This window comes from Eretmochelys imbricata, chromosome 2 (assembly GCF_965152235.1).
Source record: "Eretmochelys imbricata isolate rEreImb1 chromosome 2, rEreImb1.hap1, whole genome shotgun sequence".
Lineage (NCBI taxonomy): Eukaryota > Metazoa > Chordata > Testudines > Cheloniidae > Eretmochelys > Eretmochelys imbricata.
The window spans coordinates 88,718,598-88,746,478 of record NC_135573.1 but is presented as its reverse complement, the minus strand read 5'-3'; the positions used below and the strand labels follow the sequence as shown (position 1 = coordinate 88,746,478).

General features: G+C 42.6%; 2 protein-coding genes across 9 annotated transcripts in view; one reads left to right on the top strand and one right to left on the bottom strand.

Annotated features, from left to right (window-relative positions):
• PPP4R1 (protein phosphatase 4 regulatory subunit 1) overlaps positions 1-7,823 on the top strand; it is a 91,063-nt gene extending 83,240 nt beyond the window's left edge. For all 4 annotated transcript variants that reach the window (XM_077810446.1, XM_077810445.1, XM_077810448.1 and 1 more), the window contains 6 exons: positions 1,127-1,288; positions 1,755-1,855; positions 2,639-2,759; positions 2,886-3,020; positions 4,606-4,747; positions 6,712-7,823. In XM_077810446.1, coding sequence (XP_077666572.1) covers positions 1,127-1,288; positions 1,755-1,855; positions 2,639-2,759; positions 2,886-3,020; positions 4,606-4,747; positions 6,712-6,875 — 825 coding nt within the window. In that variant the 3' untranslated portion in view covers positions 6,876-7,823. The remainder of the gene's footprint in view (positions 1-1,126; positions 1,289-1,754; positions 1,856-2,638; positions 2,760-2,885; positions 3,021-4,605; positions 4,748-6,711) is intronic.
• Positions 7,824-17,390: 9,567 nt separating this feature from the next.
• Positions 17,391-27,881, bottom strand: part of RALBP1 (ralA binding protein 1) — a 68,278-nt gene continuing 57,787 nt past the window's right edge. For all 5 annotated transcript variants that reach the window (XM_077810443.1, XM_077810442.1, XM_077810440.1 and 2 more), the window contains 4 exons: positions 27,316-27,423; positions 23,699-23,820; positions 23,122-23,245; positions 17,391-21,328 (listed from right to left, as the gene is read on the bottom strand). In XM_077810443.1, the coding sequence (XP_077666569.1) occupies positions 21,062-21,328; positions 23,122-23,245; positions 23,699-23,820; positions 27,316-27,423 (621 nt within the window). In that variant the 3' untranslated portion in view covers positions 17,391-21,061. The remainder of the gene's footprint in view (positions 21,329-23,121; positions 23,246-23,698; positions 23,821-27,315; positions 27,424-27,881) is intronic.

Sequence of the window (27,881 nt, the reverse complement as noted above, 5' to 3'; positions counted from 1 at the left end):
GGGCTCTATTTTCCGAACCATCGCATTACCTGAATCCCTTCCTTGTCCCCAACATGAGATACGTGCTGCAGAGAGCATATAGTTCATGTATCTCATAATGGGGGACAAGGAAGGGATTCAGGTAATGCAGAGCTTTGATAACAGGATTTTTAATAAACTGGAGAATATTGTATATAGTATCAGTCACATTTCCCAAAGTGCTTTACAGTAAGGTAAAAAAAATTAGCGCACACGTAATCAGTAAAGAAACTAAAAAAAAAAAAAAAATATTGCTAAGTTTGCAGTTTGTTTAAAATTACTTTGACAGTCTGCCACAAGAATAATGTGGGAGAAAACTACATCACTAAAATAGGATTAAGTCTGCAAAGATCTCATTTGGTAGTTGGAAAGTGCTGGTCAGAGGGGGAAAGTAAGGTTAAATAACAATACTTATTTTTTATATAATTGAAAATACATTATCCATTTGAACAATATGTCATGTTCCCTCCCTCTTCTCTTCTTCCCCCCCCCCCAAAAAAAAAAAAAAAAAAAGACCACATAGAAACTAAAAGGACCTAACACCTCTTAATTGGACCAGTGCTTGTGCCAAGATGTTTCTTGGAACAAAATATTTGATACTGTGTGTGGATGTCAGATGTTGGCTTCCCTGAGAGGGAAAGTCTCATGTAACTCTCTTGGATTTACAGTTTCCAATCAAAGTATATCAGAGTACCTTCTTTCTTCTTCTGCTTTGTAAAGTACAGATTACAGAAGCCAGAGAGGAACAAGAACTATAACATTCAATATGCATAAGAAAAAATTGAAGCAAGAAGAGAACTGCAAAAGTGTTGATATCCAACATAATTTTTGTTTTGCTTCTGCTAATTAAGAACACAATAATTTTGTTACTTGTTAAGTTCCTGGATATGCAGATGGAACAAATGATCCTTGAACAATCCCATTCATGTCTTGTTTTTCGCTTTTGAAAAAAATGAGTTCTGTTTTACTGAAAGAAATGAGTGAATTAAGTGGTTGTACTGAGGATTGCAATATTAATGTTGAACAATATAGGAAAACTAATCCTAATGTTAAAACTGTTGTTTGGGGATAATTTATTAATAAATGCATTTGTATTTTTTTTTTGCAGTGGAAAGTTCGAAGGACATTAGCATTCTCTATACATGAGCTTGCAGTTATCCTGGGAGATCAACTCACAGCTGGAGACTTGGTTCCAGTCTTCAATGGATTTTTAAAGGATCTAGATGAAGTCAGGATAGGTGTCCTTAAACACTTGCATGATTTTCTAAAGGTACATTTCATGTTTATTTCACTTTGAACCATAATATATTATGCCTATCATCCACTTGTTTTCCCTGTGTCCATAGATTTCACTAGTATAATCCCTTACAGTAGTCCAGCCAAATGCTTATATGGTACCAGAGAAGGTGTTGCAAAAGCTTTATGAAGCTAATACTTTTCCTTCTCTGAGCCAGTTGAAGACGTAGCAGTTATTTACCACTTTTTGTTATTATTAATTAAAGTATATACAGCATAAAATGTTGTTAAGAATACCCCATTAACTTTGCTGATTTTCTTGCAAGTCACAGCAAAATTTTACCCACAATGTTTTACAAGCATTATACTGTATATATCAAAGGATGCTTTTTTAATCCAAGTAGGTGTTTTATGATAGACATTTTGTTCATATTCCATCCATTCACATTAAGTGCTTTCAATCTGCACGGCTCTGATTAAATTTATATTTATTGTTTCAGCTTCTTCATCTTGACAAAAGACGAGAATATCTTTATCAGCTCCAGGAATTCTTAGTGACCGATAACAGCAGGAATTGGCGTTTTCGATATGAGCTGGCAGAGTATGTTCATGAGGTTTTGGTTTGGATTTGGATATTTTTTCTGCTATGTGGATTTTAATGTTTTCAGTTCATCGATCAATTAATCGAATTCACGAACTATTTTATAGCGGCATTTTGACACATCTTCATGTGCTCATCTACAGGAGCTCACGACTTCTACAACATATACTACTTATGTCTGTGACACACTAGTAATATCTACGAATAATTTTACTCCTTGTAAACTATTTTTTAAATCCTCTTTAATGTAGAATGAAAAAATTAATTGAGCACTTCCACTCAGATTGTCCAACCAGTAATTATTTTAGTATGCTTGTGGGGGTGGGGAATGCCTTATACTTATTTTGATCAAATCTGTTCTACTCGCTTTAATCTGAAAAGCTGTTGATCTTGTTATCTGTGCAACCAGCTTGGTCACACTGTAGCTTGCATGTACCTTGTAACGTTGTTGTTAGTTATACAATCTAATGAGTGCAAACTTTTTTATCTATTAATTTTCTTATCCCAGATTATTTTTGCACTCTTTTATTGATCTCACGTAGAATTAGGGTCATATTTACTGAATAAGTGGCAGATGACAGGGCTGGAATTATTCAATATTATGAGAGAAAACAATTAACATTTAGAATGAAAAATGGAAAATTTTCTTAGTGTATATGGATGGTTTGGTTTCTGTTATGTTAAATGGTAGGCAATGTTGTGTCAACTGTAATTTTCAAGGTTCAGGATACCTTTTTCATTTTTGATTTGTTCTGCTGTGTTATGCTTTGTTCTTTCTTTTAGGCAGCTGATCTTGCTTATAGACCTATACAGTGCCAGAGATGTTTATGACTATTTGCGCCCTATTGCCCTTAGCCTCTGTGCAGATAAGGTTTCCTCTGTTCGATGGATTTCCTACAAGCTGGTATGAGCTAAGAAACACATTTTAATGTAAAATAATTTAAGTGAATCCAATATCTCAAACTTCTAAGTCATGGTTGGAAGTTGTTATTTTTGTATTTATGTACTGCTAACTTAACATTTCTTATAGGTTAGTGAAATGTTAAAGAAGCTGCATATGGCTTCAACATCAACTTTCGTGGTAGACCTCATGAACGAACTTGTTGAAAAATTCTGCAGATGCCCAAAGTGGTCCGGTCGGCAAACATTTGTCTTTATCTGCCAGGTAAGAGCTTTTATTTATGTATTTGTTTGGGAGAGGGTGGGCAGCTAACTTCCTTATGGATTCATCTGTATTTTCCTGAACAGTTCGTAGAAATCATTGCCAGAGAATCTTTCCTCTGTTGGGAGAAGATGGGGGGCACAATTCATGGCTTTCTTTGCTCAGCACCGCTCCATAGAAGACATCAGGAGATGCTGTAGAAATGGGGCACTTTCTTCCCTCCGCAGGAGAGTTTGATATATTACTTAGTTCCACAGTCACTCTTGCCGTCTAAATTCCCATGTTGCATACCACTGAAGTTCAGTATGCAAACTTCATGTCTTCTCCTCAGTATATTCAGAGGATCAAAGTATGGTGTTGATGTAAAACAACAACAACAAAAAAAGTGACAGTAAAAAACTAGTCTGAATAACACCTAGGATACCTGAGTTTGGGAATAACCTTCAGCCGCTTGTTCCATGGACCGGTATGAAGTGAGCACCCTCTAGTGGTGAGTGATACAGTGCTGGCAGCTGCTTACCATTTACTGAATGATCTATTCAGGCAGCAAGGGCAAGTAGGTGTCATTTCCCACACACCCAGCTAGCATAGGTTGTTCAGAAACTGACAGAAATACCATCAAGGAAAACAAGCTGGTCTGAGCTGTGGAGGAGGAGTAGACCCCAGGTACATCTGGGGTGGCCAGTGATGGCAAAGGAGCAATCGCTCTGCCATGTGGGAAGGGGTTCCCAGAGTATGGCCCAGAAGGGATATCCACTCTCTGAGGTTTGATTTTATTTAAAGAAACTTCTGGAGATTTGGATCTGAGGGCTATTGGTAGTGTGCCCTTGTTTCCTCAGCTCCGTCCTTCCCCTCCCCGGAGCTGAGGAGAGAATTTGTCAGGATCTCTGTGAGGCAAGTCTCATGGAATTTCATGGGCCATCTCTGGTTCCCCAGTGAATTCTGCCAGCAAAGACTACCCACCTGGTTCTTAGTTCACTCCTCTTTTGTTTACTCAGCTAAATTTTGTGCTTTGTTGTTTGGTAGGGGGAGGATTACATATATGGATAAGTCTAAAAAAGAAAAGGAGTACTTGTGGCACCTTAGAGACTAACCAATTTATTTGAGCATGAGCTTTCGTGAGCTACAGCTCACTTCATCGGATGCATACCGTGGAAACTGCAGAGGACATTATATACACACAGAGATATAATGCTGTGTGTTATGACAGCTTTTTAAAATATGGGTTATGGTGCTTGAAATGGGCAGTACTTAGAAGGAAAACTGCAGCATAACATAACCCTATACTTACCACTGCATCTAATTACAGCAGTCTAAATCAGTAAGAATTTCTAAATTATCTAAGTTTTTCTCAAGCCTTTATTCTGATTTATAAGGCCTCGCCTCCTACTGGGAAGTACAGTGCCCTGTATCTGTAAAGCATCTTGAGATCTGTAGATAGAAAATGCTCTATGAATGCTAAATATTCTTATACGTTGATTATTATTCAGTTGGTAGGATCCGTGAATGCTCATTGTGGTCTGTATTTGTTTTTAGCTCTCTCTTTATGGGGAGAAATCTAATGCAGTTGCTTCGTTCTGTTTGACAGACTGTCATTGAAGATGACTGCCTCCCAATGGACCAATTTGCTGTGCAACTACTGCCTCATTTACTACACTTGGCATCCGATAGGGTTCCAAATGTTAGAGTACTACTTGCAAAAACTTTAAGGCAAACCCTTTTAGAGAAAGGTTGGTGCTACTGGAGTTCAGAATGTCTTGTTTAATAGATGATGAATGTCAAAGATAACTATTGAATGTTTAACATGTCTCCTTTTTTAGTTAGTTTGCTGTAGACAAGTGGAGAAAATAGCACCAGTGTGAGAAGCCACTTATGACATTGTACTCTCCTGAACCTTACCCCCAGGGGTGGCAAGGCTTAGCCTGGACTGACCTTTGAGGCCCTGATAGTACCTGCAAGCCTGTTGACAACATCACAACTTCTAGAGCTATTCTGTAACGTTGGAGAAATGGATGGATTCATTTTCCCCCTCTTAGCCCATTTTCCTTGACCAGTTTTCCCTAAATGGGCTAGTTTTGGGAAATTAAGGATATTGCTCAGCCTGCATACTGGTGATTCACTGATGTGACGTAGAACAAATGTGTTGTGTTTCGTCTAAAAATTGATGCTGTATGCAATAAAGGCTGGGGATCAGAAAAACAGACTTCACTGCTAACCCTGTCTCTTGTCCCTCTGGGAGAGGAGAGGTGGCTAGTGCTGTTCTGTTTTCCTTTTGAGAGTGAAGGGAGAACCTTTCCAACATTTCAACTGCTATTGTCAAACTGTAGACTTCTCTTAGGGAAAGCATCCCCAGTGCACAGCGGTGCCCAGAAAAAGCTAGCAATGTTAGGATGTTAAGAGTGGGGTGGAAAATAATACTGGAAATATTATGCCATTATATAAATCAGTGTTATTCTCTCATCTGGAATACTGTGTTCAGCTCTGGTCACCCTCATTTCAAAAAAACATAACAGAAATAGTTTAGAGGAGACAAATAGGACATGATAATTATGTAAAATAATGAACAATACAGAAGAGACCGTTTCAGCATTCCTATTTACCGTTTATCAATACAAGAACAAGGAGACAGCCAAATAAACTGAAGGGCATTACATTTAAAAATGATAAAAGAAGTAGAAAATTTTATGCAACACTTAATTAAGCTGTGGAACTCATGAATTCTTATAACAGAGAGCCTTGCTGTAGTCAGAAAAGACATTTACGTGGATAATATTCATAGCTGATTTATAGTTTATTTGTATTATGGTTGCATCTAGAGGACCCAGCCCTGTTGTGCAGGCACTGTACAAATGTATAACAGTCCCTATCGCACAGATCTTACAATCTAAGTATAAAACGAGAGACAGTGGATAGATTATTCAATTTAGATTTAAAAAATAAAATTAAAAGGTATATTAATTGGTATACTTCTGGGAATAAATCAACCACAAACTGCTGTGGAAAGGGAAGATTTTTTAATACAATTGTATCATATAATTTTAAAAAAAACTGTCACATATTGGGGTTTCTTGCATACTGTTTATTCATATTACCATTTTTATTGTGTGGTAGCATCTGTCATTAGAATGGAATAGCATGGCAGTTTATTTGTATTACCTTCCATTAGAAATATAAACACATTGATTTTGGGACTCCTGTTCTTAGCAGGAGTTTTTCCCTTTGCACATGTTGTCTGTCACTTATTACACTGAAGGAATTTTAGGGGTCTTGTACTCCTATACCATGAGGACAACTATATTATACTTGAGTCCTCCAGCACATGTATTAATCACCCAGTATTTTGTTAGTTTGTGAATACATTTAAATTAATACATTATTTGCTTGCTTACAAGGATTGGGTGTGACTGTAGTTAGAGTAGATATTGCCCTAATATTTAATGTCATGAATCAGTATCTGCCTACAGCATAAGGATTAAACTAAAATATCCAAAAACTTTGATTTGTTAATACAGAATTTCAGTCTCACTGATAGCCTTTCCGTATTAAAACAGAAGCCTCTGTTTGCCCTTGATGTAGAAGCGCGCTCATGTTTTTGAATATAACACTGTAGCATAGTAGCTGGGTTTTGCACCAAAATATAATATTGTTGCTCTTATTTTTCTTATATATCTCGTGTATTCTCCATTATTTACAGAATATTTTCTGAATTCTGCCAATTCTCATCAAGAAGTTGTGGAACAGACAATTATGGCCCTTCAAATGGATGATGACAATGATGTCAAATATTTTGCAAGCATACACCCTGCCAGTACCAAAATTGCAGATGATGCCATGAGCACTGCTTCATCGACTTATTAAAAGAAGTTTCTGAATAGTACTATAATTTTAATAAAAAACAAACAAAACGCAAACTATCCTCAAATGCTCCTAAAATGGATGATTTAGGACAACCTCTTCCAAAGGAGGAGAGATCTCTTGCCGGACTTAACTACGGGTGGATGTTATCTAAACCTGATACCAGGGATGTTAAGAGTCAAGAAAAAGTAAACGTTACCTATCTCATCTTGACTTTAGAAAAACATTGCTCAGAGGATTATATTTGCCACTGAAGCCTTAAATCTTCTGTCTTCCTGAACAAATGAAACTTGAATTGGCAGAGCATTTTCATTGTAGAAGAGATGTGATTTCCAGAGACTTGCGTTGTTTCTCCTGAGGAGTTAACTTAGCAAGTTTTTTCCTTAGCAACTGATAGTTCAAATTCTTATAGCCAGAGAGGCAGATTTATATCCAGATGTAAGACCTCCAGTATTAGCTATAAAAGTTTTTATCCATGCAAAGAACCTGATTGTGTGCAGCTGGGCACATCCTTAAGTCTGAATAGTTTTGATGTGTGTAAATGGGGAACAGTAGAAATTTGGATTTCTCTTAAGGGCTCAGTGGTAACACTAAACTAGAATCTGATTTTAATCTTTAAATGCAGCATATTGCTGTACCCATTAGCAGAAAACTTTGCTGAGTACCTGTGTCCTAATTATTTTCATGCTGGTCATGACCTGAAGGAAATTTATTAGCACATGTACTTTAAGTCAGGTATTTTTAACTTGATCATGGTCGGCTCTGAGGTGCAACTTTTTCTTCATATACTGTACATATCTGTGACCACTCTTGGGAGTGCTGCAGTCTTTAATCATGTTGTTTAAAAATGTTGTGATACAAGTTGTTCTCTACTTGTCCAAATAAAATTTATTAATAAGATTGAATACGTTGTGACCTTTTAAAGATATTAAAAGAACAATTTTGAAATGACTTCGTGTCCTTCCTTTTCTAGTTCTTGCATGGATTTCTGTAAATATCATTTACATTTGAATGACTTTTTCCAGAGGGATTTTAATGTAAAACTTAAGATTTATATTTAGAAAAGAAATATACCACAACACAAAAATACAGTGGTCAAGTTAGCTTACAAAAGTACAGAAACACTTTTTTTAAAAATTGGTGAAATAATAGGGTGAGGAGTTCGTAAGTGAATCTTTATCAAGAATCTCTTTACTCATTCTTGGGAGCTTATTGGCTCTCCTATCACCCAAATGCAGAATGACATTTTAGCTGTAGGGAACTTGGACTATCACCTCAACCCAGATTTTCAGGGACCAGATTGATCAAAATTCCTTCATCTAGCTGAATACAGTTTCTAGGGTTACTAAGAAATCCACTCTGTCCTTTGGATATCTACTCATTCTCCTCATAAAAAAGCTAACTTCAGTGACTGAGGAGATGAAATCTTCCCTTGTGTCTTTTATGGGACTTCTGCTTATAGCTCCTCTCTTCCCACCCAGTGGAGGGACTGAGACTGAGTGGAGACTGAGGTGGGTGAAGCTTATTCTTCTGATGTAATAGAAGTAGTTACTGCAGCTTCTTAAAAGGTTTCTGCAGAATGCTGGAATTATGGTACCTTATAAATCATATGGCTAATATCTTGAAAATTTAACCCCAAAGCAGGGGTACAGGAACTCCGAGTGCTGGAGCTTGAAGTGGTTTCCATCGTATACAGGGTTTACACTTTTGTTCAGTGGCTTTCAGCACCCCCACTATAAAAATTGTTCCAATGCACTGTGAGCAGCATGTGCATCATCCCTCCCTATCTTGGGAGATTCTTTTGTTGAAAAGATCTTTCCAGTTCTGGCTTCTGTAAGTAAAATAGTATTAGCTGCATGGCTCTCTCCCAGATTCTAGAATCCTTCTGCTTCCCCGACCGTGTAGACATGCTTATGACACCCAAGAGGCCTGCTGTCTGCTCCTAAGATTGACCCTGGCATAGCTTCAGGTACCAAGTCGTCTTTCATTTGTCTTGAAGCTAGTTTCTCCTGAAGATGACCTTGGGAGAAAATGGAATAAGTATTCACGAGGAATTTTAAAGCAGAAGTCTGCTTATATTTTCAGAGTCTCTGTGGAATAGACACTAGCACTTTAGCCAGATTTTCTGTTCATCTTGTCTCATGAATAGACTAGCAGAAGTCTTGTACAAGTTCCAGATCTCTCTCAATTCACTTTGTGATGTTGCACAGGATGATACCAAGCTGTCTGAAAATACTATGAGCTCCTCATTGATGGGCTGTAGCTGTGATCTGGGGACATACAGAGACTAAATTGGTGGAGAACGATGGGGAAAGGTACTCTCCCAAGCTCTGCTCGCAGACCAACATCTCCCACTTGAGAAAAATGAGATGCAACCAAGTAGATTATGCAGATTTTCATATGATAATCCTTGCTTGCTGTCCGCAGCTTAGTGACATTTAAATTACCATTAGGACAGTGGTTTTGAATCTTTTTTTCATTTGCGAACCCCTAAAAAATTCAAATGGAGGTATGGACCCCTTTGAAAATGTTAGGCATGGTCTGTGGACACCCAGGGATCCGTGGACCACAAGTTGACAACCACTGCATTTGGATACAGGGTTAACATCACATTGAGATGAATAGATACAGTTTTCACCTTTTTTAGACTGCAGACTCTGGCAGAAATCCATATCAGATAATTTTCAAATTGTGATTAGATTGTAATCTTCAGTAAGCAGGGTTGGAGACTTTACATCAAATCTTAGGTTTTGGAGTACAAAACAGCAGCTTCCCCATAAAAAACCAAACACACAAACATATCTCATCGAGCTGCCATGAGCAAACTTAATTCCACTTCTCCTTCTCCTCCCAAAGCATCTTGACAGACATGGGGAGCAGTACAGTATTGCCATCCATTCCTGTCCACAGCTTGTTCCTCCATTAAGCCCAGTTTGGTTATGTCTCTGCATATGATGCCCTGCCATCTAGTTGATGGTCAGCCTCTAGGTCTGTCTGACCTTGGTTGCGTTTGCATTATTTTCTTTGGCATCCTGTCATCTGTTTTTGTTTTCTACAGTACTCCACCATTGTAATCTTTTTTGATTGCAGCCAGTTCTATACCCTGATATCTCACACTACTCGTTTTAACATCATTTGTCTTAAAATCATTCTACTTTACACCTGCCATCTTCCAAATAGCTCATCCCTACTGTCTCCAGCCACCTGTTTCAATGAAACTACTTCCAGACTGTAGAGACACACTGTTAGTACACTCGTTTGCTAAATTTTCACTTTGGTACCAAACATAATGCTTTGTAGTCCATAATGTTATTAACTTCCGTGCAGCATATGTAGTTAAAACATGTCTCCTTTTAACCTCATCCTTGATGGAACCATTGGCACTGATCAAGCTTCCTTGATACTCACAAGATTTTACTTATTCTATGAGTTCACTGCTGCATTTCAACACTTTGATTGTCCTTTTTCCAAGGTACAACCAATGTAATGGCTATTCATGGGTATTAGAATATGACTGGACTGCCGGCGCCGTGGCCACTGCAGTGGCAACCCCCAACTTAGTGGCCCTTCTGGACACCCTGGGCATATCATCGGAGCCAGGGACAGAACCAGGGGTCGAGGCCCAGATCTGCATTGGTATCGTCGGCGTCCTTCGTTCCTCCGCAGGCACTGCCAGCAGCGGCGCCACCAACGCCCCTCCCTTTGCCTGCAGTGCTGGTGACTGCAGTGGTGACCTCGGCACTGCCAGCATCAGCAACCTCAGCACTGACTACCTCGGCACCCATGATCTCGGTTCCGGCAGCCCTTGCACCGCAGCCTGCTGATGTGGCGGCACAGCAATACTGGGTGCCTCGTGACCCCATGGATGCGAGGGGAGTGAGCAGGGCTCATTGCCAGGACTTTCCTCCCCAGATGATACCATGGCGGGGACATGGACAGCCCCGGCCTTGGAAGACAACAGGGTCCTACAACAGCTGCTGTGACGGGTGGCCCAGAACCTGGGGATCCAGGCAGAGGTGGTGGTAGAGGAGGCCGACCCTACTGTGCTGAGACCACAAAGACGGTCTGGTAGACCCCGGCCTCTTTGCCCCTCTATGTCCAAGAGAAATGAAAGATGGTACTTTGTCCCCTCAAGGGCATATGAACACTTATATACCCACCCACCCCTCCGATTCCCCGGTGGTTGATACAGCTAATCAGTGTGTGCAGCAGGGCTACCAGGGGCTCTCCGCTAAAAATAGGGATGGTAAAAAAACTAGACCTGTTTGTGAGGAAGGTCTACTCCACCGGGGGTCTGCAGCTCCGCATATTGAACCAGCAGGCCATCGTGAGCAGATACTTGTATAATACCTGCGGTGTGATGGCCAAGTTTGCAGCTGACGCAGGACTCCCCATGTGGAGTTCTCTGCACTGGTGGAGAAAGGGAAACTAATTTCACGAGCTTCCCTACAGGCTGTATTGGACAAGGCAGATGCTGCCTCCTGCGCAATGGCCACAGGGGTGGCAATGAGGAGGAGTTCCTGGTTGCAGATCTCAGGTCTTCCCCACAAGGTCCAAAAGACCATTCAGGACCTTCCCTTTGAGCGTTCGGACCTCTTTTCCAACAAAACAGATAAAGGACTCCACAGTCTAAAGGACTCGAGGGTGCCCCTCAAGTCCTTGGGCCTCCACACTCCTGCGACTCAGCACAGGCACTTTGAGCCACAGCTTTCCTCATGGTTCTACCAACCACAGAACTGGCAGGATGCTCTTCAGAGGAGGAATAGAAGCAGCAGAAAAAGACCGCACCAGTCCTCGGGCTCAGACACCCTAACATCAGAGCCCCCTTACAATGTGTTCCATAAGGACAAACTTCAGCTCAGGACTCACCCGGCTTTTCTCCTAAAGGTTGTCGCCCAGTTTCACATCAACCAGGACATCTTCCTCCCTGTGTTCTACCCTAAGCCGTACTTGAGTGGCAGGGAGCAAAGACTTCACTCATTGCATGTCCGCAGAGCGCTAGCCTTCTACATCGAGAGAATGAAACCATTCTGAAAGTCCATCCAGTTATTCATGGCCGTGGCAGACAGAATGAAAGGTCTTCCTGTCTCCTTTCTATGTATCTCATCATGCATTCGGGAGTGCTACAACTTGGCAAAGGTGCCTGCTCCTTCGATCACTGCGCACTCCACGAGGGCTCAGGCCTCTTCAACAGCGTTCCTGGCATAGGTGCCTACCAAGGAAATCTGCAGAGCAGCGACATGGTCCTCCATACACATTCTCCCCATGCACTATGCGATCACCCAGCAGGCCAAAGACGATGCGACTTTCGGACGAGCAGTGCTCCAATCAGTGGATGAACTTGGACTTGAGTCACCTGATTAGAATTGACATGAAGAAGCACTCTAGGGTGACCAGATGTCCCGATTTTATAGGAACACTCCCGATTTTTGGGTCTTTTTCTTATATAGGCACCTATTACACTCCACCCCTGTCCCAATTTTTGACACCCTAAAGCAGTGCTTCTCAAGCTATCTGATGTGGGGGACTGGCTTTTTTTTTTTCCAATGTGCACGCAAACGGGCAGCCGATGGTTCCGTGGACCACCACTTTGAGTAGCCCTGCCCTAAAGCACTCGAAGAAAAAACAGTTACTCACCTTCTCGTAACTGTTCTTTGAGATGTGTTGCTCATGTCCATTTCAATACCCACCCTCCTTCTCCTCGGTCGGAGTAGCAGGCAAGAAGGAACTGAGGGGTGGCGGGTTGGCAGGGTCCTGTATTGAGCACCATGAATGCACGACTCCAGGGGCCACCCAGACTGACCCTAAGGATACTGCGTGGGGGGAAATCATCTAGCTGTTGTGCATGCAGTGTGCACACACCTGCTTGGAATGGACATGAACACCACATCTCAAAGAACAACAGTTACTCACCTTCTCATAACCGTTTTTCCCTGCAGGCTGATCTCCAGAGTTGATGCTGGGCTTGCGCATTGCCAGACTAATAGTCAACCAAACCTGTAAAGACTCCCCTGTCGGTAGAGGTGAGTGAGATGAAGCTCTAGAGCAGTGGTTCTCAGCCTCTTTATCATTGTGAGCCGTATATATGGCCTACAATATGTTACCTGGGCCACAGGTTTAGAACTACAGCGCTCCCCCTTTCTCCCTACAGACCTCGATGCCCAGCACCTTCTGCCCAGAGACTCCTCCACAGGAGTGGAGCTCTGGGTGAGGGGCCGGGTGGCAGGGACCCCAGACCACGCTGGGTGGGGCTGGCCAGCAGCCCTGACCCTGAACCTGGCCACGCAGCAGCCCAGACCTCAATGCTGTGGGGCTGGCCGGCAGCCCTGAAGCTGCCCCCGGACCTCAACCCCATGTGGCAGCCCCCAGACTCCACAGGGTCGGCCAGCAGCCCCTGCCACACGTGGCTGAGCATCTGGGAACCCGGACGCCACCGTGTGGCCTGGTGGCCTTTAGCACACAGCTGGGCTGCTGCTGTGTGCTAATTGGGCCACATGCAGCTCGCTGGCCACAAGTTGAGAACTGCTGATCTAGAGGATGCCCATGACATACAGGCCGCTTCCTCCCCTTTTGTTTGGCAATCTACCTATAAACAACCATAGCCTCCAAAAGGCAAAAAGAAAGAGAAACCTGTGAGACTGAGGTGGAGGATACTGCATACAATCCAGACTCGATGCTGCTTCAGCTATCAGAAGGGAGGTGAGCTGTGGTTGGAGCCACTCTCCCTTTTTAAAGCCTCCAGCCTGGAATGAAGCAGGGGTGACAGGTTTGGCAGATGCTGCACATCAGAAGAATCAGTGGCTCGCAGTGCAGCTACCTTGGTCCCACAAGTGAGAATAGGCAGAGGCTGCTCAATGAAGAAGTGGAGGTTTCTACTAAAATCTCATTTCCTTTTGATATAACCTATTTGCAAAGCAGAAATGTGGATTCCCTAAGATGAGCTATACAAGTCCCAGAAAACCCATTGGGACTTCCTCTCCAGCCCATTACAGGTACAGACACGGGAGGCAAACTGAGCCCTTCTTTTTTTGGTCCTCTTTGTTACTGCAGCCTACAGATAATAGAAAGTTTGGTTTATTTTCTCTGAACCTTTGTCATCTCAGTGATTATTTATGAGCTGATCAAGGCTCTTAGTACAACAGTTCATCATTTTGTGTAGTAAAGATTAGCACCTGCCCTAGTTTTCTCTGCTACTGGGGATCTGGCAATGATTGCTTTTCTTCCAACCAGGTGAGTAAGGATGGTGTTCTCCTTCCCCTTCCTTTGTGTCGCAACTCAGCTTTCAGTAGATTGTTAAGGAGCCAATTGTTTTAGATCCTGACCTCTCGTATTGCAATACAGAAGGTAGCTTAGCCTGAGCTATTTAATTCTGGGCTTCAGCCATATCCTTGCTGGTCTCAGGCCAGATTCTGTATGAAAGACCTCATCATGTACAGCAGAGGAGTGTATCTGCAGCTGACTGCATAAGGCATGGTTAGTCTTCTCTACAGGAGTTCTCCATCCCCCGGGGGAGCTGCCATGTAGCCCTCCAACTCCCCTGGGTAGAGAGCATGTGGGGCAGGGACAAGCAGCTCCCACCATTGTTTGGGCTCTACCAGGGGTGGGGGGTGGGGGTCTTCCCTGGTGAAAAGTGGGAGGGCCATGGCCCCCTGACTCTCCCTGTTCCTGTACCACTGGGTTAAAGCAAGCAGGAGTGTGCAACTCCCTCTCCCCTTCTAACCTGCTAGCTTCCCTGGTTGTGAGTAAGTCTATATTTGAGTTGTGTATTTTTAGTAAAAGTCATGGACAGGTCATGAGCAGTAAACAAAAATTCACAGCCTGTGCCCTGTCCATGACTTCTACTAGGTACCCCTAACTAAAGCGTGGGCCAAAGGGCTGCGGGTGCTGAGGTACTGGGGGAAGAGTGTGGTGGTGTGTGGCCCAGGACCTCTGCTGGTGCTGGGGGCAGAGGGTTGGTGGGGCTGGCAGGCTCCCTACCACGCTCTGCGCATAGCTCCCCTGACGTGGCCCGTACATCCCTGCAGCGCCTAAGGGCAGGGCCGGGCAGGGGCGCTCCGTGTGCTGCCCATGCCACTCATGCTGGCTCCACCACTCCCATTGGCCGGGAACCCAAAGCCCCTTGGCCCCTTTGCCCATGAGCTGCAGGGACATGCTGCTGGTCACTTCCAGGGAGTTTCTCCTGAGGTAAGCGCTGCCCTACACCCAAGCCTCAGGCCTGAGCCCCCTTCCATACCCAAACTGCTGCGGTGGGGGCAGCCTGGTGGCCTGGGACTGCTGTGGAGGTCACAGAAAGTCACTGAATCTGTGACAGTCACACAGCCTTAGTCAGGGGGGTATGCAGCTTTCCTGGGCCTAGAGCTTCCCTGCTGTTTCGTGGCTGGGGAAAGGAGGATGCATTTGGCAGGTAACTGAAGCGGATGCAGCAGCAGCTGTTGTTGCCCAGTGCTGGAGCATTTAGCTGGATCATTTGCTGGAAGGGCCTTATCTTTTTCCAGGCAAAGCTCTGTTCTCCTGCTGATTGCCTCTCCACCATGGGAGCACAAACTTGCCCCTTCTAAGGGAAGAGGGAGAGACTAAGACCAGCCTCCCCCTCCTTTGCCAGAACTCAAGATAAGCAATTGCCCCATAGGCTCTTCTCCCCTCAGGGGTGGATCAGGCCCTGCCCTCCATGTGTGGCTGCTTATGACCCTGGATGCCTTTTCCCACCTATTTATTAAATTCTCCCCAGGAGCTAAGGCAATCCTGACCACAGCAGCCTGTCCCTCCAACATCAGCACTCAGGCTGCAGAGCCAAGGCCAGTTACTGACCCCCTGTCTTGTCATCAGCCAAGCATGCTCCATGGGCTGAGCTGGTGTCCTCACTGCAGCCTGTCATTTATTGAAGCAAAATGTCTTTTTAACATCCTGAAACAGGCACAGGGCTGAGAAGGAGAGCTCAGTTCTATTGCCCTTTCCCTAGCTGGGGGGAGGCTTCTTCCTTCTCTAATGTGGCTCTTCAAGGCATTCCTCCAGCCCTGCATGCAGAGGGTGGTGGTGATGGGGATCCAACTCTGCCGAAGGGCCCGTTGCCCTGGTTCACAGCCCCTGCAGAAGAAAATCCCTGGGGAGATTTGGGAGTGGGGTCTTAGCCACTTCTGCTTCTCTGGTGGGAGAATGTTCCTCCTCTGCCACAACGGCTGCTTGGCCTTATACAAGGCCTGCCTGAGCCCTGCTTCTGGCCCTGGGGCAGCTCTTTAGGCCACTTACTCAGCCAGATTGGTAGAGAGGGATCCTAGCTGCTCCCACCCTGCCCCATACAGGGATTGTGCCTTCGGTTGGGGTGGATTCTGCAACCTCCATTGCAATCAGTCTGGGTGTGTTCCCTCGCAGGCAGTTAAGAGCCCTAGTCAGCATTCCACAAGACAAATTACACCCTTGGCACCTGCACAAATAGCTGGAGGCTCCTGTGGCATCATTACACTTAGATGGTGGAAAGAAGCCAGCTTGACTGTTAGAAGACCAGGAAGAAGTTGCAAGGGTAAGAGTTAGACAGCTTTCTACTTGCAGAGTCATTCCAGTGGAGATGGAAATTGAGCTACGGGGCCAACAATGCACTACTTTTTGATGTTAATGAAGGAACAGCTTCAGCTGTGCATAGGAGTGATTTAAAATCATCCCCCAGGGCTGGATTCAGAAAAGGACTTAAAATGGCAATAGGCACCTCAATCTCAGAATCAGCCCCACTGCAATTCAGTGACCCACACCTTGTAGGCAGTGGACATCACTTAGCACTAACTTTTGCAGTGAGTTCCCAATTGCACCTGTGATACGGCCCCTTGGCACACACCAGGCATCCTGGTGTCTAAGCCCAGAGCCATGCGCAGAGATGCTAGGTGTGCCTGTACTTAAGGCACCGGCAGGGCCTGACTTGCTCGGTGTGCTCCAACCTCGCCTACCAGATCAGGCCCCTATAGACAAATGTGCACAAAATGGCTGCAGTGGGGAAACCATTCTCCTTACTTTTAGCCCAGGGCTTAGGGTACCTCAACAGGAATTTGGGAGCTTCCCCACTTCACGTATCTATTCCACCTGAGGGGAGGTGGGGGAATGGATTTGCTATGTTGCAGGAGTGTGCCCGATCTCCTGGGCTATTCTCACATGGGCCTCCCCCATCTCACAGTGGATAAATAATTTGAAAAGTCAGCTGTGTGTATTCACACCCTCCAGTTATTCTCATGCTTGTGCGCTCTCTCTGACCTAATCTTGCACTATCCACTGTGGATAAACAATTTTCTAGGCACCTAGAAGTGAGGTATAGTGAAGCTTAGCATCACCACACAAGTTTCTTAGGTAATCTAGCCCTTGGGGTATCTGGGTCTTGCAGAGCAATTGCTAAAAGATTGAAGTCAGCACTGGCTGACATTTTTCAGAGTCCTGCCAGGGGCATGAACTGATAAAAACAGCTGCTTGTTGCTAGATTTGACAAACCACTAACTGCAACTTTCATGTAGGCAACAGTTCACTGCAAACGGCTACGTCTCAGGGTACAAACACTTTATTGGAAAAAGATTAATTTGTATTAAAAATAGTTGTCTAAAATAGCTCGATACAGTTTCAATAAATAGGATGGTAACAGCCTTCAAAACTTCCCACTTCAGATGCACATAACAACCTGCTGCTTTACATTGGTTTTCTCCCCACAATTAATTTAATTTGGTTATAAAGAGTTTTACTCACTGGGGTGTGTGACTGTTTAGCTGGCCTTTTGAGAGTTCATTTTGAAATGGCTTGTAAATGGAGTAATTCAACAGAAGCATGTGCTGGTACGGTCAACTAAAGTACTTCATGGTGTGGGCACAAGGTTTTAAGCTGGATTTGAAGAACAGTTAATTAGGTGTGGCCCGGAAGTGTCACCCTTCTGCAGTATTCAGTTAGAGCTAGCATTAGGAATTTACAAAACAGGTTACCAGTGTAAATGTTTATATTCATAAGATTAGAACAATGGGCCATGTTAAATCTAGTCAACACACACAACAGATTCATTATTACTGATACAATCGGTGCTCAAACCATCATGTCCAATTATGACTAGCTATTTATTACACGCATTGTTTGAGTTTGGCCCACAAAGGCATAACAAAATGAAGTCTGGTTTCAGGAGGTTTAAATTTGCTCAGTCTGGTATTTTGGCTGCTGATTCTGCAAGGGCATAAATGCCCAATAATGCTATTGCATTCCTCATTTGAACACTACTGTCAGGTATGATCCATAGCCATAGTATGATAGCAAGCAAATTAAATGGATGTAATGTACTCTATATGCCAGCTCTCCTCCTGCTACTACTTGTCCATTTTAATTTGTTAGAGTGGTTGTTTATCCAAGTTTCCCACTTAGTAGGCCAGCTAGGTCCTTATACTCTGGTTTCCTTTCTATTTTAAATGACAAACTTCAGTGCATTTTCTTGGATGATCAGGGAAGTTCAGGATTAGGGGCAACACTCCCTTTAATTATACCTCCAGCTGAGTTTTATTGTAAGGCACCTTGGGATGCTCTTCTTATAGGGCATCTTATAAGTGAGCTGGGTAGTGTAAAATATCAGATCATTGAAATTACTTTCATAGTTACATTTACTGTCCAATTAAAAGTAATCAGCTCTTTTAACTGTATAATGGCTCCTTCAAAGAGATCACTAACTCATTACATGTGTAAGATACGTATTAGATCTAGCACTGCTTTCATTAAGACTTAACTTGACCTCAGACAAAGTACAAGTGGCCTCTTAGTGTATCCTGTCTGTACATAAACTGATGGATGAAAAACCCATCAACAGTGTTACTAAGAATCGAATCCATAACTCCACACACCAAAAACTCAAGCACAGTAGCTCCGCTCCTCAGATTTATATTAAAAAAGGGTCTATTGTGAATTAGCAACATGGACATAATCTGCTTTAATTATTTTTTCAAGAGAATTGAATTTTTTTCCAGAAACTTTTAGAACTAAAATTCTTAACATAAGATGGATCAACCAAACTGCATTACAGAAACAAGAGATGAACTTACTTGCAAAGACCTGTGTTCAGTCCTATTGCTACAGGGGCTGGTGACAACCCGAACACCTAAAGCAGCATGGGTGGTGCAGCTGCTTGGTAACTGCAGGAGAAACAGAACCGAGTGCCTGAATTCACATTTCAAAAAGTAAATCTTTTAGTTCACGTTTTCAGTTACAGCAGTAAAATTAGGGTCTTGAAAACCACAGACCTTTGAATATTTGTTTTCCTTTCCTTTCATTAGATCTAAAACAAGACTTAAATGTTAGCTTTGAACCAGTTTTTTTCCTCAGCAGAGTTTCATAATAGAAATGCCAGGATAACTGTCTCCAGAGGACAGCAATCCAAAAAACTGATTTCATAGTTTAATTGGGATGGGTTTGCTACAAAACAAACCCCACACACAATGGAAGGTAGTTGCGCATGCAAAGTGAGCTAGGCTGCTTTCGAAAGATGGACATTTACTGCGAGGTAGATACATTACAAACTATTTTCAAATGGCTGTTGAATTTATTAGCTTGATGAATATGGTCCTAACAAAATAAAAGTTAATCAATATTAAGAGATTTGTCTGAAGAACACTGATTAGAAAAATCTATGACAATTTGATAGAAATTATAGTGAATTTAAAGAAAATGTTTAAATATTGCTAGCGTACATAAAATGCATGTAACAGACAGGCAAGGGAGAATGCTTTACATGTTTACAACTGCCACCTAATCACATTCTCAATCTTCATAAATTCTGTTCTCCAAATTTTAAAAAAATATGAGGCTGTTTTCTATAACATATCAAAGCATTATTTATACAAAATGAAATCATGGCCCATGATTCACAACAGTGCAATAGATAAAGAAAGAATACACCCACATCCAACAGGTGCTGAAAATAAATATCCAGATTCTAGAAACAAGATAGGCAGTGAGCACTCTGTGGAGTTGTTTTCAATATTTTTTGAGTTGAATATTTATTGACTAGTCTCATGACCGTCATTTCATTTGACATATATAAATGAGTGCATCTGAAACATAAAAATGGCCCGACAATGCCAATTTTTATGAAGGCCTTTGATTGCTGATAGCACTAAATAGCTGAGCCAAAAGTAAGTCACAGTTATTGTTACTACAGAAAAAAATGTCTATTGCTGAACCCTGCTCCCTCCACTGGGCATCTTTCATCAGACTTACCTGAAAAGCATGAATGGCTTAAATTTCTGTAGCTGGAACAATATATTGCTTGGTTAGACAAAGATAACTTATTCTAAGCTAAGCAAACAACTTAACCAATCCTCTTTAACTGCTAAAGCTTCGGTCGCTGAGTTTGAACTGAACTGAGCGTTCCAAACACTTGAAAATGGACCCTTTCTCTGTACTAAGAAAAGGCTGCTCTTATGCACTAGCGGTGTGAATACAGCATCTATGTTATACACGTATGATGGTGAGGATCACTGGTTTACAAACCAGCAAATGGGTTCACTACACTGCCAAAAGACTTGACTGGCTCTTGATGAACACCTTCCACCACAAAGGGACAGCTGTGAGATTTGACATGTATTTTAATACATTTTACAACTGTAAAATGAGGATGTGTTAGGTAATGATGATCTCCTGCAGTCTCAGACATTTTAGCCAAACGGGAAAGAATTTAAAGCTCCTTTGTATATAATCTGCATCAGAAAGGTATCAAAGGCACAAGCAAGAGTGACCAGGTAAGCAGAAATGACTGTGAATGAGAATGAATAGATTCACAAGGCAAATAATTAATGTTTGTGGATAGGTTTTTGCTTTTTATTGACTGGAAAGAAGAGACCTCCCAATTTTGCTCTGATGAAAACAAATAATTGCTCTGGTTTAAAATAAAACCATTACTGAATTATCTAAAGTCACCTGAAGCAAATCGGTCTCCAATAATCTGACACTAGCTGGAAAACTCCTCTGCACCCTCCAACCTCTAATTGCTTTGTCCTCCAAAGTAACCTGAGCCTAATAGGCAGAATCCACAATTGTGAAGGAGACAAAAATCTCAAGGGTTTTAAAAGACAAGATTCTTTACACAATGTACACAGCCAGCAAAGATTTGTGCAGTTTTAGCCTCTGAATTACAGTAAGTTGCACAGTCCTTGCTAAGTCCAGTTGATTTTATGAATACCCAAGGACCCTGATCAAATTGGAGTTTCCTTCCTGTCTTTGCTTGGCGATGGCTTGACTAGCTCCTTGACTGCCTTTGACTGCTCTTTAGCTGCTTTTGTCTCCAGGACACTGTCTCTTTGCTGTTGAGAAACACCCCCACGCTTTTCTGGCTCATCTTCTTCCTGCACCTGCTGCTCTGATTTTGCTCGCTGCATCTGTAGCAGGCGAAGTTGCACTCGCAGCTCAATGATGGCCTCTCGTTCCTCATGAATCGCTTGGTTCAGATGATTGTTCTTTATCTTTTGAACAAGGGAAAGGAAAATATGACAAAACAGTAACTTCTGTACCTACTGACTCATGAATAGAGTATCACACAACGTAACCTTTGCTGCTAACTTGGGAAAGAGACAAGTGTGTGCACGTGTGCATAAATACACACACAGGAATTAACAGAAATGGAGTGCATGAAAAAAAATTAACCCCACAAGGAACAGAAGATTTATGGTGACAATGGACTAACAGCTGCACCCACCAAAAATACACACAGACAAGAAAATGGGCACTCCTGCCCACCCCTCTACAGAAAGGTTCAGAGCTGGTTTAAGATTTTTGTAAACTATATTTTGAGTTAAATACTTAATTAGGTTTTGGCAGATGACAGTTCCAACATGGACTGCAAAGAGACTTTACATTTAAATTAGTTCTGGAGCTACCTTGCCCCACCTCCCTCCAGCAGGAATTACTATAAAAATGAGCACAGCAGTTTAAAAAACAAATCTACAAGTTGAGAAACAGAGTGAAGTGTCTCTGATGTTATTCTTAGAGCTGGGCTACTTTTAAATTTTTGCACCAAGGCAGCTTTACATCAATTTTTTGGAGTCTGTTCTTAATCAGCTTCTTAAATCGTCCCCATCTTCAGTTACAAATATGGTGTATCAACAGCTACTAAAGTTACCAGCTAGCTAGTCAGAGCACAGGACTAGAATTCAAGAAACCTAGGATTTATTCCTGGCTCTGCCACAGACTTTCTGTACGACTTTAGGCATGTCACTTAACCCTTCTGTGCCTCACCAGTAATATGAGAACAGTACTTGACAGGGTGTTTGTGAGATGTAGTTTATTAATAACTGAGGAGTATTTAAGTTCCTCAGATGGGAAGCACCAAACAGTAGAAGTACAGAGTTTCTACTGAGAATTGTAAAGGACATTAACCCAGGAGCTTCCTGACAGCACTAGGCACCATCAAGCAAGAGACCAGAATTTATACACCAAGTGTTACATCTTACTCCCAGCCATAGGGCTGGGAGTGTGATGGAGGAAATACAGCTCTAACCTCAGAGTGGGAAGAAGGGACTGAAAGGACCTTAGAGCTCTCCTTAGCTGGCTAAAGTAACACTATCCATACCCAGGAAAATTATTCCTCACACTAGGTAAGAGAATTGCTTCAATCTCTCTCTGGAATGTCTATATCTAATTTTTGGATACCAATGCCGCTCTTTTAAAATGCTCTTGTCACTTTTCAGTGAGTAACAATTCCTGAACTGGGCAATGGAGCTCCAAGTTTGTTTTTTTAAATGAAGAGTCACAATTCAGACACAATGCATAGGTGAAGAGAAAGGGGAGGGGAGGTGAAGAGAAAGTCTCAAATGTTTGTAGGGAGGAAAAAAACAGACAGATGCATGAAAGAAATGGAAAGGGCTGTGTGTGAAAAAATCTGAGAAATCCATTCTCCAGGCCCTGCCTCATGTGCAGTCATTTACACCTGTTCAAAGTGGTGGTGAGACTCTACTAAATCATTTTTGGTAGCAATTTACACCCACTTTGCACATGGGGAAATGACTGCACATGGTGCAGGAGCCCTGGGGAATTAAGTTAGCTTTTAAAAAGAACAGGATTGGTTCCTGAGAATTAAATATATTCCAGAGAGAGACTGAAGTAATCCTCTGTTCTCTGTCTCTTACACAGAGAACAGAATGAGCAACACTTGCCAAACCGCACCTCAGAGAAATTCTTCCACATGGTTAGGAGCCCACTCCCCAAGAAAGCCAGCATGAAAAGCAAAGGTTATTTTGGTAAAATGCACTGGTCTCACCTCTAGTTCCTCATTCTGCCTTTGCAAATCTTCCAAGATAATCTGTAGCTCCTCCTCATCCTCGCTCTCACTCTCACTCTCAGAAGAATATTCTTCAGTTTCACTTCTACCATGCTGCTGACGACTGAAAGGGTAAAAGAGATCTTAAATTTAAGCCCTGTTCGCATGTAAGTTTGCTGGAAATGCAGGTGAGAAAGTAGCTATTTTCACCTGCCTATCCATTTGAGAGTCTGCAGCAATTTATAAAACTAAAGCGTTTTCTTTCTTTTTCTTTCTTAAAAGCAAATTCTACTCTTGGTGAAATAAAGAAAAAAGGCAGTTTGTCCATTAAGACAATGGGATTTTTTTATGCTTAAGGTCTTCACAAGTTACTATGATCTAGAAGAAAATATCCCAAAAGCTGCAACAAGGCAATCTGTAATGTTCATCAGGTTCCTGTCCTTTCCATTAGCATTTTGAACTGCACACTTCTGTTTTTCAAAATCCAACCCTTTGTAAGAGGTATACAATCACAGCAGAAATTCTTGTAAGAGTTCTAGCCTGGCTGAGGATCTGATGTCAGCAGGCTTTTTCTTACCTTTGAATTTCAGCTATTTCTGCTCGAAGACGTTCTATCTCCTCCTTCTCGGTGGCAATCTGTCTGCGCAGAAACTGTTCCATTGCCAGTAGCTCTTCCTGTTCTGTCAAGATCTCATTCTCCTGCAATGATCAATTAATTCACCTCATGAGGTCTTGGATTTATGATCTACAAAAAATACACTACAGTGTTTCTTCTTTCTAATGCTGCATCCTCAGAAGTGACCAAGCAACTTTGTTTTCTGGGAACACTTCAGGTAATTATGCTGAAAGCACGGTTTTGTCCTAGTGTGGATGTATGCGGACAGGCTGGCCAACCTTTCTACTCCTCTGGTCCATCAGCTCTCACAGCCAAGATTAATCTTGAATCAAGTTACGTCTGCTTTGAGATCTTCTTACTGAACTGTTGTGCGCTATGGCTCACCACATTCCAGCACAAGCCAGACAGTGTGAGGCTGGGATTTCCTGCTCCCCAGACTCCATTAGGTGCCAAAGCTCAAATCAAAGGGGAAACACTGGGACCAAGTACAGAAGCAGACAAGTCCTAAACTCACCTTGAAAGATAGAAAGTGGGTGGCAAGAATTATGGCAGAAGAGTGTCATGATGGATGGGGAAGAACGGATGAGGTGGGTGGCAAAACAGTGGTCTGGGACAAAGAAGACAAAAACACTGAGTACCTCCCTCGCTACTCTCTCCACATAACAAACACCCCACACACTAATCTCTTTCCTGCCAGGCCTCATATATGAGCCAAGGCCTTTGTCTCCTTTCACTTGTGCCAGCCTCCCAGTATTAAGAAAAGGTGTTTCTTGTTTGAAAGATCTGGAAATTCTGAGTCCTTTACTCTAGCCTGCTTACTTAAAACCAATGGATAAAACAAACTTTAAACCTACCCTCCCGTGTCAATTCCAAAGAGGCTAGGAGCAAAGAATGCAGAACTGAGGAAGGAAACACCTCCACTTACCTTTTTTTTTTTTTAAAATTATACTTTTAAAAAATAACACATCTAAAGGGTTTAAGAAGCCCACAGAACTTATTTTGCTATCTAGCAAGCAACCTATCCAATAAGACAAGATTAACTTATTACATCAAACCTAACGAGCCTCCTTAAGTGACAAGTTTTTAGTTACCTTGTTGTCGATAACACAGTAAAAAGCGGGCAAGAATGAGATCTGTAGGAAAATGTTACTGAAAAGCTTCCAATTATATTTGGAAAGAGGAACTATAGAGTGTGAGGCATGAACAAGAGAAGCGAAGGAGAACAACGGTATGAGTTACTTGAACAGTAAATGCTTCAGTCTTGCCTCTCATTCAGGCATTCGAGAGGAAGAGAGAGAAAACTAACAACTGGAAGTCTGACCTGACAGGCTGAAGCCAATGAGAGTTGTGAGTAGCTCATCCCCTTTCATCATGAGCATAGTGTACATCAGACACTGGGACCCATATTCACAAAGGGACTTGGGCATTGGGATGATCAGTGCTGCAATACCTAACACTTAGCCACCTTACAAAATTACAGGAACACCACAACATTGTGATTCACAAAGCCTGAGTTAGACCCTAGATTCCCTATACAACGAACAGGGAGATATAGGAGACTTAGGCTGCAATTCACAAAAGCCAGCATGCCAGGCAGGGAACTGCCTAAATTAGCCAATGGGAGATGCAGATGACAGTAGGTCCTAACTCTCGCCGCTCTCAAGGAGCTAGGCACCTCTCTCTCAAATGGGAACCCTTCTCCTGGAGTCAGGGGGCTTGGGCGCCTAAGACATTTCTTGGGAAAATGAGTTAGGCACCAGTCTAAACCCACACAAAATGGCCAGAAGAGGAAGAGGTGGTGGCACCCACCTTATACCCTGTAGCCCAGAGGCAACTGGGATGTGAGAGACCCAGGTACAATTCCCCTCTCTGGCACAGAGGGAGAAAGGATTTGACAGGGGTCTCCCACCTCTCAGCATGCTCTAATCTCTGAGCTAGTGAATATTCTGATGTGGGGCTCCTTTAAGAGCTCCTGTGGATAAATAACTAAAGAGTCACTGGGCCAGAGAGCAAGAAGGACTCCATAGCCTGGTGGTTAGGGCATCCATCTGGGTATTGAGACACCCAGGTCCCTGTTCCAGTACCTAGTTATTAATCCACAGTGGAACAGCTTCAACAGGAGAGACTGAGGGAACCCCAGATTAAAATATCCCATAGCTCAGAGCACTCAGAGGTGGGAGACTCCTGTTCAAATCCTTTCCCCCCGCCTCAGGTGGGGGAACTGAATGTGTATCTCCCACATCCCAGGCGAGTGCTCCAATCACCAGGATAAAAGTTATAAAGTCGGTGCTGCTGCCTCTAGCCACTTTTTGACTGATGAAATAGGTGGCCTGTGAGCACACCTACCAGGTCAGGCTCCACACACAAGATTGGCAGGAGAACGCCTACCTTTCCCTGGTTTGTGCATCACACTGGGGCTCAGGCAGAAGGTAGGTATCCCAACACCTAGAGGGAGGCAGCAGTGCGCACACTCAGAGGCAGAAACCTAGGCACAGAGGGAATTTATACTCTGAAAATGCAGACACCGAGTGAGTTTAGGTGCCTCCAGGGTTTAGCAGGAGTTTTGTGGAACCTAAAACTGGGATTTAGGTGCCTAGACACCCAAGTGGGAGGTTTTGCCACCTAAGTACTTTTGTGACTCTCACTCTGGGTGAGAAAGTAGGTTTTAAACTCTGAATTTCAAGTAGACTGCAAGCATGTGTGCTGGAGTTGAAGCGTTTTCAGGGGAAGATGACTCCTCTGGCTCCAGGTAAGTCAGGAGGATTCAACGCTTTTCTATAGCATTTAAATTAAATATAACTGTGATGCATCAATGTGAAGTGCTCAGTTAATCAGTACATTTCTATTGTAATGTACATTACACTTTCTGTTCAAAACTTTCAAAACCAGCCTTATATGTCCAGCCTCACCTCAGCACTCAAATCATTAAAACTTTCACAGACACAATTAAAACGGAAAAAAAAAAAGGGGGGGGTCTTTATCTTCATCCAGTTCAGGAACAGACTGGGGGAAAATAGTGGTAGTGCTCTGAAAATTCTTCCCACAACCCAAGCTCCACCTAGAGGTGATGCCAAAATGAGACACCGATCAGACTGTGGAACACCTCGTAATAGAATAATCTCTCCTCTCTTTGGTTAACAGTGAAACAGGTAAAAGTGTTAACTAGATTATATTAAGGAAAAGTTGTGGTACTAAATATAAAAATGTTTAAATATGAAATAGAAATATGAACGCTTCACATGTACAGTATTTTTCAGCACCTGTTCCAGTGTGTGCCTACTCTGGCCTCAGGATCATTCCAGCAATCAGCCACCTATTCCTTCCCCATTCTTGAACTTTCTGACCTACCACTCAGACAATATATCATGGCTTTCCATGGTGCAAACACAGAGAATAACAGAACATTACAGCCTTCTTTAACTGACTAACTTTACTAACAAGCAAAGGTTTCTTTAATAAACCTGAAATATATTTGCTTCTCTTTAGTCATTGGTTCGTTTTCCAAAACTTGCTTTGCTCGTATATTAACAGAAGGGTAAGAAGAATAGAAGGAAAATGGGATTAAACACACCACCCACCTGAGTGAGTAGGATATTAATAACTTCTTCATTTTCATTCATTTCCTCTTTGGACACATCCTCCTTCGAAAGACTGGCAATTTCTTGAGCAATCTTTGTTTCACACTCCTGCAGTGACAGAAGTTTGGATTAAAAGGCTACCCGGCCACATCACCACATTATATAATAGAATCCTGTTCACGTATCTGTCCAAAGCTAGCATGTATTGTTAGAGTCATCCCCAGAGAAGGTTTCTGTTTTTATTTCAAGTTTTTTAAAACAGTATCCAGAAGTCATTCATCACTAGTCCTCCTTTCTGGGACACATGGTAGTTAAATAAGGACAGCTTTTGGATTTACTTGTTCCGGGGAAGCAGTATGTTTAGAGCAGACTGTGGATGTTCCAGGGTAGATAATCAATTGGAGTTGTATGTATTGGCTGCTCAGGACATATTGCTTTATGCGCACCAGAGTGATGTGTTTGATGAACAGATTCCTAAGGCTCAAGGTCAATGTAACCAAAGACTGAAAATCAAAAACTGGACTGAAAGCACAACTCAACAACAGCAAAGCACTGGGTAAAAACAA